The 12,078-nt window shown below is 61.0% G+C and overlaps 2 protein-coding genes across 2 annotated transcripts; one reads left to right on the top strand and one right to left on the bottom strand.

Annotated features, from left to right (window-relative positions):
- Positions 1–441: 441 nt before the first annotated feature.
- LRCH4 (leucine rich repeats and calponin homology domain containing 4) lies at positions 442–6,966 on the top strand. The gene is made up of 12 exons (XM_069882475.1): positions 442–669; positions 1,502–1,646; positions 2,125–2,251; positions 3,406–3,511; positions 4,547–4,683; positions 4,765–4,838; positions 4,923–5,019; positions 5,105–5,162; positions 5,251–5,306; positions 5,686–5,784; positions 5,940–6,026; positions 6,552–6,966. Exons 1-12 carry the CDS (start codon positions 465–467, stop codon positions 6,687–6,689), a joined length of 1,329 nt encoding a protein of 442 aa, XP_069738576.1. The 5' UTR covers positions 442–464; the 3' UTR covers positions 6,690–6,966.
- Positions 6,967–9,444: 2,478 nt separating this feature from the next.
- Positions 9,445–12,028, bottom strand: LOC138734693 (basic salivary proline-rich protein 1-like). The gene is made up of 3 exons (XM_069882477.1): positions 11,111–12,028; positions 10,551–10,718; positions 9,445–10,117 (listed from the first exon to the last, which is right to left on the bottom strand). Exons 1-3 carry the CDS (start codon positions 11,783–11,785, stop codon positions 9,812–9,814), a joined length of 1,149 nt encoding a protein of 382 aa, XP_069738578.1. The 5' UTR covers positions 11,786–12,028; the 3' UTR covers positions 9,445–9,811.
- Between the last annotated feature and the right edge of the window lie 50 nt (positions 12,029–12,078).

The raw sequence follows: 12,078 nt of genomic DNA, 5'->3' as shown, positions 1-12,078 counted from the left end.
GAAGCTGAGGACCCCAAGAATGGGATATGGGGAGGGGGGATGGCTGGGGACTCCAAAAATTGGGGTCAGGGGGTGGCTGGGGACCCCAAAAATGGGGTACGGGTAAGGAGGGGATCTGGGGACCCCCCCACAATGGGGGAGAGGGCTGGATGAGGACCCCAAAATGGGATATGGGGAAGGGGGCGGGTGTCTGGGGCGCGCTCCCATTGATCGATGGCCACGCCCCTTTAGGCTTTAGCCACGCCCCCGCACCCATTGACCAATGGCCACGCCCCTTTAGGTTTTAACCACGCCCCTCGCACTCCCATTGGTCGATGGTCACGCCCCTTTAGGCTTTAGCCACGCCCCTCGCGCCCCCATTGGTCGATGGCCACGCCCCTTATGGCTTAAGCCCCGCCCCCTCGCGCTCCCATTGGCCCCCGCGCTCAGTCTCGCGGCAGCGGCCGCGCGGAGCGGAGGCGGCGATGGCGGCGGGGGAAGCGGGAGCGGTCACCGCGGAGCCGCCGCCGCCGCCGTTTCCATCCCCGGGAGGAGGAGGAGGAGGCGGCACGGAACGCGCCTTGGAGGAAGCGGCTTCCTCCGGGACCCTGAGCTTAGCCGGACGCCGCCTGCGCGCCTTCCCGGGGGCGGCGGCGCAGCGCTGGGACCTCAGCGACACCACGCAGGCGGGTGAGGCCACGCCCCTTTCCTCATAGGCCACGCCCCCTCGCAACTGAGCAGCCAATAGCGCCGTGCCCTGATCCGTTAGCCACGCCCACTCGCGTGGCTCTGCGTGCGGTGACCACGCCCCCTTCGCGCCCTCAGCCAATCACCGCGCGCTCCTGCCCCTGGCCACGCCCCCCTCGTCACGTGGTCGCGCCCCCCTTCCGGGTTGATCGCGGAGCCGGCCGGTCCGGTCCCGCTGCCTCAGTTTCCCCCTCCGGGTATTTGGGGGGGGGACGACACACACACCAGCCCGGCTGTGTCCCTGTCCCCATCCCCATGGGTCCCCGTGTCCCCCTCCCTCTCCCCATCCTGCTTCCCCACGTCCCCGTCCTGTGTCTCCCTGTCTCTGTGTCCCCATCCATGTCCCCATGTCCCCATTCTGTGTCTCCCTGTCCCCATCCTGTGTCCCCATGTCCCCATCCATGTCCCCATCCATGTCCCCCTCTCTGTCCCTGTCCCACATCCCTCTCTTGTGTCCCCGTATCCCCTTCCCTGTCCCCATCCTGTGTCTCCCTGTCCCCGTGTCCCCATCCTGTGTCCTCGTGTCCCCCTCCATCTCCCCGTGTCCCCTCTCTGGGTCCCCGAGTCCCCCTCCCTGTCACTGTGTCCCCATCTATGTCCCTGTGTCCCCATCCCTGTCCCCCTCCCTGTCCTCATCCCGCGTCCCTCTCTGTGTCCCCGTATCCCCTTCCCTGTCCCCCTCCATGTCCCCATCCTACGTCCCCACGTCCTTATCCCGTGTCCCCGCCTCCCCCTGGCTCTATCCCCACGTCCCCGTGTCCCTCTGTCCCCCCAGACCTGTCCCGGAACCGCCTGTCGGAGCTGCCGCTGGCCGCGTGCCGCCTGCCGGCGCTGGAGTCGCTCAGCGTGTCCCACAACGTCCTGCGCCGCCTGCCCCCGGCCCTGGCCGACCTGCGCGCCCTCGCCCACCTTGACCTCAGGTACCAGTAGAACCCAGTCCAGACCAGTTAAACCAGTTACCTGACCCCCAGGCCATCGCTTACCTGGAGCTCAGGTACCTCCTGGCCCCCCAGCCGAGTCCCATCCCAGTTATCCCAGTCCCGTCCCAGTTATCTGACCCCCAGGCCATCGCTTACCTGGAGCTCAGGTACCTCCTGGCCCCCCATCCCAGTCCCATCCCAGTTATCTCAGTCCCATCCCAGTTATCTGACCCTCAGACCCCTCATCCCAGTCCCATCTCAGTTAGCCCAGTCCCATTCCAGTTAGTTCCCCCATTCCCCTCCCAGTTCCCCCCATTTCCCCTCCCAGTTCCCCCCATTTCCCCTCCCAGTTCCCCCCATTTCCCCTCCCAGTCACCCCTTTTCCCTCCCAGTTCCCCCATTCCCTTCCCAGTTCGTTGCCCCCTTCCCCTCCCACTTCTCCCAGTTCCCCCAGTTCTCCCAGTTCTCCCCTCCGCAGCCACAACCAGCTGCGGGCGCTGCCCTCCAGCCTCTGCCTGCTGCCCCTCCGCGTCCTCCTCGCCTCCCACAACCGCCTCGCGCGGCTCCCGGAGAACATCGGGGCGCTCGGCTCCCTCTGCCAGCTGGTGAGGGGACACCCCTGTCACCCCCCTGTCCCCCCCGTCACCTCATGTCCCCTGCTGTCCCCCTTTGTCACCCTTGTCCCCTCCATGTCCCCCTTTCCCGCCTTTTTCCTCCATCTTTTTCTTCCCCTCAGGACTCCATGTTTCCCCCTTTCCCCCCTTGTCCCCTCTGTCCCCCTTTCCCCTCCATCTTTTTCTCCCCCTCAGGACTCCATGTTCCCTCTTTCCCCCTTTCCCGCCTTTTCCCTTCATCCCTTTGTCCCCCTCAGGACTCCATGTTTCCCCCTGTCACCCTTGTCCCCTCCTTGTCCCCCTTTCCCGCCTTTTCCCTCCATCTTTTTCTTCCCCTCAGGACTCCATGTTCCCCCCTTTCCCACCTTTTCCCTTCATCCCTTTGTCCCCCTCAAGACTCCATGTTTCCCTCTTCTCCCCTTCCTGCCTTTCCCTCCATCTTTTTCTCCCCCTCAGGACTCCATGTTCCCTCTTTCCCCCTTTCCCGCCTTTTCCCTCCATCTTTTTCTTCCCCTCAGGACTCCATGTTCCCCCCTTTCCCACCTCTTCCCTTCATCCCTTTGTCCCCCTCAAGACTCCATGTTCCCCCCTTTCCCACCTTTTCCCTCCATCTTTTTCTTCCCCTCAGGACTCCATGTCCCACCCTGTCCCCCCCGTCCCCCCTTGTCCCCTCCATGTCCTCCTTTCCTGCCTTTTCCCTCCATCTTTTTCTCCCCCTCAGGACTCCATGTTCCCCCCTTTCCCACCTTTTCCCTTCATCCCCCTCAGGACTCCATGTTTCCCTCTTTCCCCTCCATCTTTCACCCTCAGGACTCCATGTTTCCCCCTGTCCCCCCTTGTCCCCTCTGTCCCCCTTTCCCCTCCATCTTTTTCTCCCCCTCAGGACTCCATGTTCCCCCCTGTCCCCCTTTCCCACCTTTTCCCTTCATCCCTTTGTCCCCCTCAGGACTCCGTGTTTCCCCCTGTCCCCCCTTGTCCCCTCTGTCCCCCTTTCCCGCCTTTTCCCTCCATCTTTCCCCCTCAGGCCTCCATGTTTCCCCTTGTCCCCTCTTACCGCCCCCCCTTTCCCTGCCATCTTCCCCTTGGGGACATAAAAAGGGGGTGCCCCCCCCTCCCCAGCCTCGTTAACCCCACTTCGTTTGCAGGACGTGAGCTGTAACGAGCTGCAGGCGCTGCCGCCGGGCGTGGGGCAGCTGCGCTCCCTGAAAGACCTCAACCTGCGGCGAAACCAGCTCGCGGCGCTGCCCCGAGGTACTTCGGGGGGGGGGTCCCTCCATTTTGGGGTCTCCCCGCTTCTTGGGGTCCCCCCAGACTCCTCTTTCCCGCCTTTTCCAGCTGGATCAGGGGCCTCTGGGGGCTCGCTCTTCCCTTTTTGAGGCCATTTCTTCACTTCGTGAGGTGATTCTTCACTTCTCTGAGCGGATCCTTCACGTTTTGGGGTTGTTTCTTCATTTTTTGAGGCGAATCTTCATTTCTTTGAGGCAATTCTTCATTTTTCGAGGTCGTTTCTTCACTTTTTAAGGTTGTTTCTTCATTCTTTGAGGTGATTCTTCATTCTTTGAGGTGATTCTGCATTTTCTTGAGGCGATTCTTCATTTTTTGAGGTTGTTTCTTCACTTTTTAAGGTTGTTTCTTCATTTTTTGAGGCGATTCTTCATTTTTTGAGGTTGTTTCTTCAATTTTTAAGGTTGTTTTTTCACCTTTTGTGGCAGTTCTTCATTCTTCGAAGCCATTCTTCGTTTTTTGAGGTTGTTTCTTCACTTTTTAAGGTTGTTTCTTCACCTTTTGGTGGCAATTCTTCATTTTTTTGAGGCGATTCTTCATTCTTTGAGGCGATTCTTCATTTTTTTGAGGCTATTCTGCATTTTTTGAGGCTATTCTTCATTTTTTGAGGTTGTTTCTTCAATTTTTAAGGTTGTTTTTCACCTTTTGTGGCGATTCTTCATTCTTCGAGGCGATTTCTTCATTTTTTGGGGCGATTTCTTCACTTTCTAAGGCTGTTCCTTCAATTTTTGGGATGATTCTTCATTTTTAGAGCCATTTCTTCACTTTTAGTGCCTTTTCTTCACTTTTTGGGGTGGTTTCTTCACTTTTTAGGGCCGTTTCTTCACCTTTTAAGGTGGTTTCTTCACCTTTTAAGGTGGTTTCTTCACCTTTTAAGGTGGTTTCTTCAACTTTTGAGGTAGTTCCTTCACCTTTTGGGATGGTTCCTTCACTTTTTGAGTCTCCCCACCTTTCCCCCCAGGCCCCGACCCCCTCAAATCCCTGTTTTTCCTCCCCTTCCAGAACTTTCGGAGCTGCCCCTCGTCCGCCTCGACTTCTCCTGCAACCGCATCGTCTCCATTCCCCGCAGCTTCCGACGCCTCCGACACCTCCAAACCCTCCTCACTGACCACAACCCCCTCCAATCCCCCCCTGCCCAGGTTTGGGGGGGGTCAACAAGATTTTTAGGGCCCCCCCCCTAAAAAAATAAATCCCATTTAACCCTTTTCTTTGCCCCCCAGGTCTGCCTGAAAGGCAAAATCCACATCTTCAAGCACCTCGAAGCCTCCTCCTCGCCCCGCGTTCCCCCTCCCTGGTACGTGGGTCTCAAATTCCCCCCCTGAACCCCCCCCCCATTATTTTTTGGGGTCCCCCCACCCCTTTTTTCCCCTCCTCGCAGCGTCGCCGAGGAGCTTCTCCCTCTCCGCCGGCGCCGAGGTTTGGATTCCGGCTTCAACAGCGTCGACAGCGGCAGCAAGCGCTGGTCTGGGAACGAGGTGGGATTTGGGGGGGCGGCGGAGGGATTTTGGGGTGCCCCCCCTCCTCATTCACCCCCCCTGCACCCTCTTTTTTTTTTTTCAGTCCACGGAGGAGTTTGCGGAGCCGACGCGGCAGCACAGGGAGAAGCGGAACGGGGCAGGTGAGGGGCGGGGGGGACCCCAGGACCCCCTTAATCCCTTCTCCCCCCAGTTTTGGGGACCCCCCCCTCACATTTTTGGGGTCCCCAGGAGGTGACAGTGACCCTGAGCCCCTTGACTTCATCGAGGGCTGCGAGGACGACGAGGTGACAGCAGCGTGTCCCCCCCCCGGAATTTTGAGGTTCCCCCCCTGAACCCCCAAATCCCTGGGACCACCCCCTTTTCCTTCCCTATAGGAGCTGGGGGGGACCCCAGGGAGAAGGGGGGCGGGGGGGTCCCAGGATTTGGGGGTTCAAGGGAGTTTGGGGGGGGGGGTCTCAGGATTTGAGGCTTCAAGGGGAGCTGGGGGGGTCCCAGGATTTGGGGGTTCAAGGGGTTTGGGGGAGTTCAAGGGGGTTTGGGTCCCAGAAATTGGGGGTCACTAATCTGGGGGGGGCTTTTTCCCCCCCACATCTCCCACCCCGCAACTCATTAACCCCTCCCTAATTAGCAACATTGCTAATTCCCCCCCCCTAATCATTCCAGGACCCCCCCACTTCATGTGTGTCCCCCCCAGGACCCCCCCAAATCCCTGCAGCCCCCCCCGACTGCGACGACCGTGAGCTGATGGCTGAGATGCAGCAGGTACGGAGGGGTCCCCACTTTTTCTTTCCAACCCCCGCCCCGAAAATTCACTTTTGAGAAGGTTTGGGGGGGTCCTGGGATTTTGGGGGGGTCCTGGGATTTTGGGGGGGTCCTGGGATTTTGGGGGGGTCTTTATTTCATCCCCCCCCCCTTAGAACCTCCAGGAGCTGCTCCAAGAACTGGGGGACATGGAGCTTCTGCGGCGCCTGGCGACGCGTCTGTGCCCCCCTCGGACCCCCCCGGTGAGTCAGAGCCCCCCCGAACCCCCTTTTTACCCCCCTCCCCTCCCATTTTTTACACCCCTGACCCCCCCTATTTTTCAATTCCCCCCCCAGCCCCCCCTTTTTCCCCTCCCACCCTGATTTTTACCCCCCAAAACACCCCAATCTCCCCCTTTCCCCCCATTTTCACCTCCTTGACCCCCCATTTTACCCCCCACCCCCCAAAAAAACACACTCTGACCCCCCCAAACCCATTTTTCCCCTTCCCACCCCCATTTTTACCCCCCAAAACACCCCAATCCTCCCCCTTTCTCCCCATTTTCACCCCCTTGACCCCCCATTTTAGTCCCCACCCCCCCAAAAATCACACTCTGACCCCCCCAAACCCCCTTTTTCTCCTTAACCCCCCCTTTTCTGCCTCCCCACCCTCAAAACTCCCCATTTTACCCCTCCTTCACTTTTTGGGGTGCAATTTCTCATTGAGGGGGGTTGTTTAGCCCCCCCCACTGACACCCCCCCCCCAAATTTCTTTCCTCCCCCCCTCAGGTGAAGCCCCGAGCCCCCCCTCACCCCCCTTTTCCCCCCCCCGGGCTCCTCGCGGCCTTCGGCCTCTTCTACGCCCTCATCCTCGCGCTGCTCCTCGCCGCCTACCGAGCCCTCTGGGGGGGGGACCCCAAGATTTAGGGGGGCCCCCCAATCCCCTAGAGACCCTGCAGGCCCCCCCCAACTTCGGGGCCCCCCCAAACCCCAGGGGGACCCCTTAAACCCCCCTCAAACCCTGCTCCCCCCCCCCCCTTAAAGTGCCTTAAGAGCAGGGAAACTGAGGCAGGGTTGGGCCTGGGGGTGGGTGAAGCCTCCTCCCCCCTTAATTATTATTGTAATTAATTATTCTAATTATTCTAATTAATAATTATTCTAATATAAGAGCTATCGTTGATTTAAATTATATTTGATAGAAACACCTTTGTTGTTGTGCGTGTGTGTTTGGGGGGGTCACTAATGACAAGGGGAGGGGCGCTCATTACTCGGGGCGCTAATTAGGAGAGAATGGGTCAGTAATTGGGGGGGAAGGTCACTAATTACACTAATTAGGAGGGAATAGTCACTAATTAGGGGAGAGGGGTGTGTCTCTGTATTGCTCTGTGTCTGGTTTTACCCTTTCTGTTCCCCCTCCTCCCTAATTAACCTCCCCTCCCTAATTAACACCCCCCCAATTAAATCCTTCCCCATTAAGCTCTCTCATTGCTAATTAAATTCCTCCTTTCCTAAATTAACTCTTCCATAAGTTAATCCCTCCCTAATTAATGCCACCCACCCAATAAACCCCTCCTAATTAAGCCCCTCTCTCCCTAATTAAGCCCCACTCTCCCTAATTAACCCCCAGACCCTTCTGGAGCCCTTCAGGGCCCTTCTAAAGGCCCCCAGACCCTTCTAGAGACCCAGACCTCTCCCTAATTAAGCCCCTCTCCCCCTAATTAACCCCCCCCAAACCAAGCTTCCTCCTCCCTAATTGCCTCCTCCCTCCCAATTAAGCCCTCTCATCGCTAATTAAGCCCCACCCTTCGCTAGAGGCGGGAGGCCTGAGGCTGCCCTGGCGCCGCCATCTTGGACGAGGGCAACGGGGGGCGCCTCCCTCCCATAATAAACATGGAGGTGACCCCCCCGGCCGCCATATTGGATGAGGGCAGGTTCCCCCTCTCGCTCTGCGCATGCGCGAACCCGGCCCCATTAACACCTCCGCCCCCTCCCTCTGCTTTCCCGCCCTTTTGGGGCTTTCCCGCCCTTTCAGTGGAAAAAGATTAAGTCTGAGAAGATCTTTGTCCAGGGGGAGGTGGGTTTGAGGGGTCTCCTACCCCCGCAAAATCTATGGGGAGGGGGGTCTGGGGGTCTCTCTGCTCCCCAAAATCTATGGGGAGGGGGGGTTGGGGGTCTCCTGCTCCCCAAAATCTATAGGGAGGGGGGTTTGAGGGGTCTCCTACCCCCCAAATCTATGGGGAGAGGGTTTAGAGGGTCTCCTTCCCCCCCAAATCTATGGGGAGGGGGGGGTTTGGGGGTCTCGTATCCCCCCCAAAATCTATGGGGAGGGGGGTTTGGGGGTCTCCTGCTCCCCAAAATCTATAGGGAGGGGGGTTTGAGGGGTCTCCTACCCCCCAAAATCTATGGGGAGGGGGGTTTGGGGGTCTCTGTCCCCCCCAAATCTATGGGGAGGGGGGTCTGGGGGTCTCGTATCCCCCCCCCATCTATGGGGAGGGGGGTTTGGGGTCTCTATCCCCCCCCAAATCTATGGGGGAGAGGGTTTAGATGTCTCCTGCCCCCACAAATCTATGGGGAGGGGGGGTTTGGGGGGTCTCTATCCCCCCCCAAATCTATAGGGAGGGGGTTTTTGGGGGTCTCCTGCTCCCCAAAATCTATAGGGAGCGGGTTTGAGGGGACCCTGCCCCCCCCCCAAATCTACGGAGTGAGGGGTTGGGGAGCTACCCCCTCCCCCCAGTCTATGAAATGGGGTTTGGGGGGGGGTCCCAGTCTAGTGTAATGGGGTTTGAGCCCCCTCTCCAAATATTGGGGTCCCCCCTCAAATATTGGGGTCCCCCCCAAAAAAAACCTCTTCCAGAAGCTTCTTTCTTTAATAGTGCACAGAACCACATTACAAAAGACCCCCCCCCCCTTTTCCTCTTCATCCCTGACCCCCCCCCACCCCAAAAATCTGGGGTCCCCCCCCCCAAACCCCGTGGGGACGAAGGCAATTCTGGTGGGGGGGGGGGCACACGAGCACAGAGGGGCTGGGGGGGCCCCAAAGAGGGGGTTCAGCCTCCCCCACCCCCCAATTTCACATTATAACCCCCCCCCATCCTAAGGTGACCCCCAAAAACATAAATAAATAGGGGGGGAGCCCCTAGATGGGGGGAAACCCCCAAAAATGGCTGTACGAAGAAGCCCCCATTAAATCCCATCCATTGAAGGGTTCCGAGCCCCCCCCCAAAATGGGGGTGTCCCATTTTGGGGGGGCTGGACCCCTTATGGAGGGTTTAATGGGGTTTTCACCCCATTTTTGGGGCTTTCCCCCCATTTTAGGGGCTCCCCCCCTATTTTATTTATTTTTTTGGGGGGGGGGCTTAAAGTACCATAAATACCCCCCAGGACCCCCCAACCCGCCCAGCCGTGTCGCCCCCCCCCCAATTAACTTAGAATCTTAAAGACCCCCCCATTTTGATTTTGAGGCCCCCCCTTTTCATTTCTAGGACCCCCCCTTATAATTTTAAGGCCCCCCCCTTTTAATTTTAAGGACTCCCCCCTCTACCTTAAGACCCCCCCTCACCGAAGGAGCCTCCTCCACTTTATTTTAGGACTAAAGGCCCCCCCTCTATACTTTAAGACCCCCCTCAATGAAACAAACCCCTTATTTTGAGGGGCCCCCCCTTATTTCATCCCCCCCCCCATTTTGAAACCTTCACTATTTTAGGGGCCCCCCCACCCGCCATTTTGAGGCCTTTTCCTCCATTTTAAGGCCCCTCTTCCTTCAAACCCCCCTGATCGTTTCAGGACCGCCCCCCCTAATTATGAGGGGGGTTATTTTTTTTGGGGGGGGTCAGAGATGCACCAGGCACCCCAAAATTATTTTTTGGGGGGGGGGTTAGAGTCATATGGCCGTGTCCCACAGCACCGCGTGAGGCCGTCGCGTGGGGGGGGTCCCAGGAGGTGGGGGGGGGGGGAGGAGGCGGAGGGGGCGGGGGGGGGGGTTGTCTGGGTTCTGTCCCCCCCCCCCTTTCCAAAAAGGGGGTGCGGGGAGGGGGGGCAAACTGTCCTGTTTACAAAGGGGGCCCCCCCCGCGCCCCCCCCGGGCTTTGATCTCGGTGCAAACGCAGCGTTTCCGATCGATCACCTCCTGCAGCCGCCCGTCCCGCGGGCGCTGGGGGGGGAGCTGGGGGGTGGGGGGGGGGCCGGGACCCCCCCCTCCTCCTCCTCCTCCTCCTAACGTGCCCCCCCACCTGCGGGGACCCCCCCGGAGAGAGGCCGCGGAGTCGGGGGGGCTCCCCGGGAAAAGGGGGGGCCCCCAGCTTGGCGAACCCCGGAGGTGGAGGCCGAGCGGCCCAGGCGGTGCCCGCTGGGGGGGTCTGGGGGGGGGGAAAAAGGGGGGGGTCAGAGGGGGAAGAGCCCCCCCCCAGTCCCTATGAACCCCCTGTGCCCCCACATTTCCCTCTATAGGTCCCTGTACCCCCCCTATTTGCCCCCCCCAGTCCCTGTGCCCCCCCATTTCCCTCTCTAGGCCCCTGTAACCCCCATTTCCCTCTCTAGGTCCCTGTACCCCCCCATTTGCCCCCCCCAGTCCCTGTGCCCCCCCATTTCCCTCTCTAGGCCCCTGTGCCCCCCCATTTCCCTCTCTAGGTCCCTGTACCCCCCCTATTTGCCCCCCCCAGTCCCTGTCCCCCCCCCATTTACCCCCCAGACCCCCTCTGAACCCCTCTTCTCCTCCTCCACGCCCCCCCCGTATCCCCCCTCCCCTCATTAATCCCCCCACCCCCCCTCTAACGAGCCCCCCCTCGTTACCGCCGCTGCGCCCGCAGGCCGGGAAGGTTTGGCAGGGGGGGCCGGGCCCCACGCGCCCCCTCGACGCCTCCGATCGCACCGGGATCCCCGAGGGGAGGGGGGGGGCTGAGACCCCCGGGGCCCCCCCAGGCCCAGCCCCTCGATCCTCCCGCGGAGCCTCTGGTGTCTCTGTATTTGAAGGGGGGAGGGGTTAGCCACGCCCACTGGGGGCGTGGCCACTCTTAAAGCCACACCCACTCTTAAAGCCACACCCACTCCATTATGACCTATGGCCACGCGGGCCCCACCCATGTGCGTTTCCCTTTTAAGCCCTGCCTGCCTTGTTAAGCCACGCCCACGGCTCAAGCTCCGCCTCCCAGCCTAAGCCCCGCCCCATCCCACCCCTTCCCACTTATTTAACCCTTTAATAACCAAACCCCTCCCACCTATTAAGCCCCTCCCCATGCATCAAGCCCTGCCCACTCCATTCATATCAATGCAAACAGAAGCCCCTCCCACCTATTAAGCCCCTCCCACTCATTTAAGCCCCCCCCACTCGATTACTCCCCCCCCAAACTCACTCTCAGCCTCCTTCCCTCTGCGCTGGGGGGCGCCGCCGCCCCCTCCCCGCCGCTGGGGGGGCTCCTCCTCGCGCTGGGGGGCTGGTGTCCCCCCCCCCCCTCAGGCTGTCGTAGGCGGGGGGGGGTCTTTTCCCAGGGGGTGGAGCCTCTCGCTCCCTGCCCCCCCCTCCCCCTCCCCCTCCGGGCTGGGGGGGGGCGGTGGGGGAGGGGCGTGGAGTGGCTGCGGGCGCGGGCTGGGGGGGGCGGCTCGCGGCGGGGGAGGGGCAGACGGGAGCCCTCGGGGGGGGGGAGGGGGGCCAGGAGGGGGGGGGCGGGGGGCCAGGAGGTTGGGGAAGGGAGGGGGGATGGGGGCGGGGAGGGAGGGGGCGTGGCCTGAGGACGAGGGGGGCGTGGCCTGCGCAAGGGGTCTGGGTGGAGGAGGGGGTGAAGGGGGCGTGGCCAGCATGAAAGGGGGCGTGGCCAACAGGAATTGAATGAATGGAGGGAGCGTGGCCACCAGCGTGTGAATGAATGGAGGGGGCGTGGCCACCAGCATGTGAATGAATGGATGGGGGCGTGGCTTCCAGAGTGTGAATGAATGGAGGGGCCGTGGCCAAAGGGCGTGAATGAGCTGTGGGCGTGGCCTGCGAGGAAAGGGGCGTGGCCTCCGAGGAAGGGGGGCGTGGCCAGGCCCATCCCCCATGGGGAGGGGGCAGCTCATCTCCTCGTAAATGGCCTCGGGCTCCTCCTGGGGGGGCTCGGGGGGCTCCTCCCCCCCCCGCCCCCCCTCCCCCCGCCGCGCGTCCCCCACCATCTCGATGTAGACGGGCTCCTCGTTTTCGTTTTCCGAGGGGGGGGGGCGGGGGCGCCGATAAACGGGTCTGGGGGCTGCGCGAGGGCTTCGGGGGGGGGCGTCTGGCGCAGGCAGCCCCCCCGAGGGGCACCTGGAGGTGGGGGGGGGGGGAAGAAAAAAAGGGGGGTTAGGCCTC

The sequence above is a fragment of the Phaenicophaeus curvirostris genome, unplaced genomic scaffold (assembly GCF_032191515.1).
Source record: "Phaenicophaeus curvirostris isolate KB17595 unplaced genomic scaffold, BPBGC_Pcur_1.0 scaffold_153, whole genome shotgun sequence".
Taxonomy (NCBI): domain Eukaryota; kingdom Metazoa; phylum Chordata; class Aves; order Cuculiformes; family Cuculidae; genus Phaenicophaeus; species Phaenicophaeus curvirostris.
Note: the sequence above shows the minus strand (reverse complement) of the source record. Positions and strands in the feature narration are given on the sequence as shown.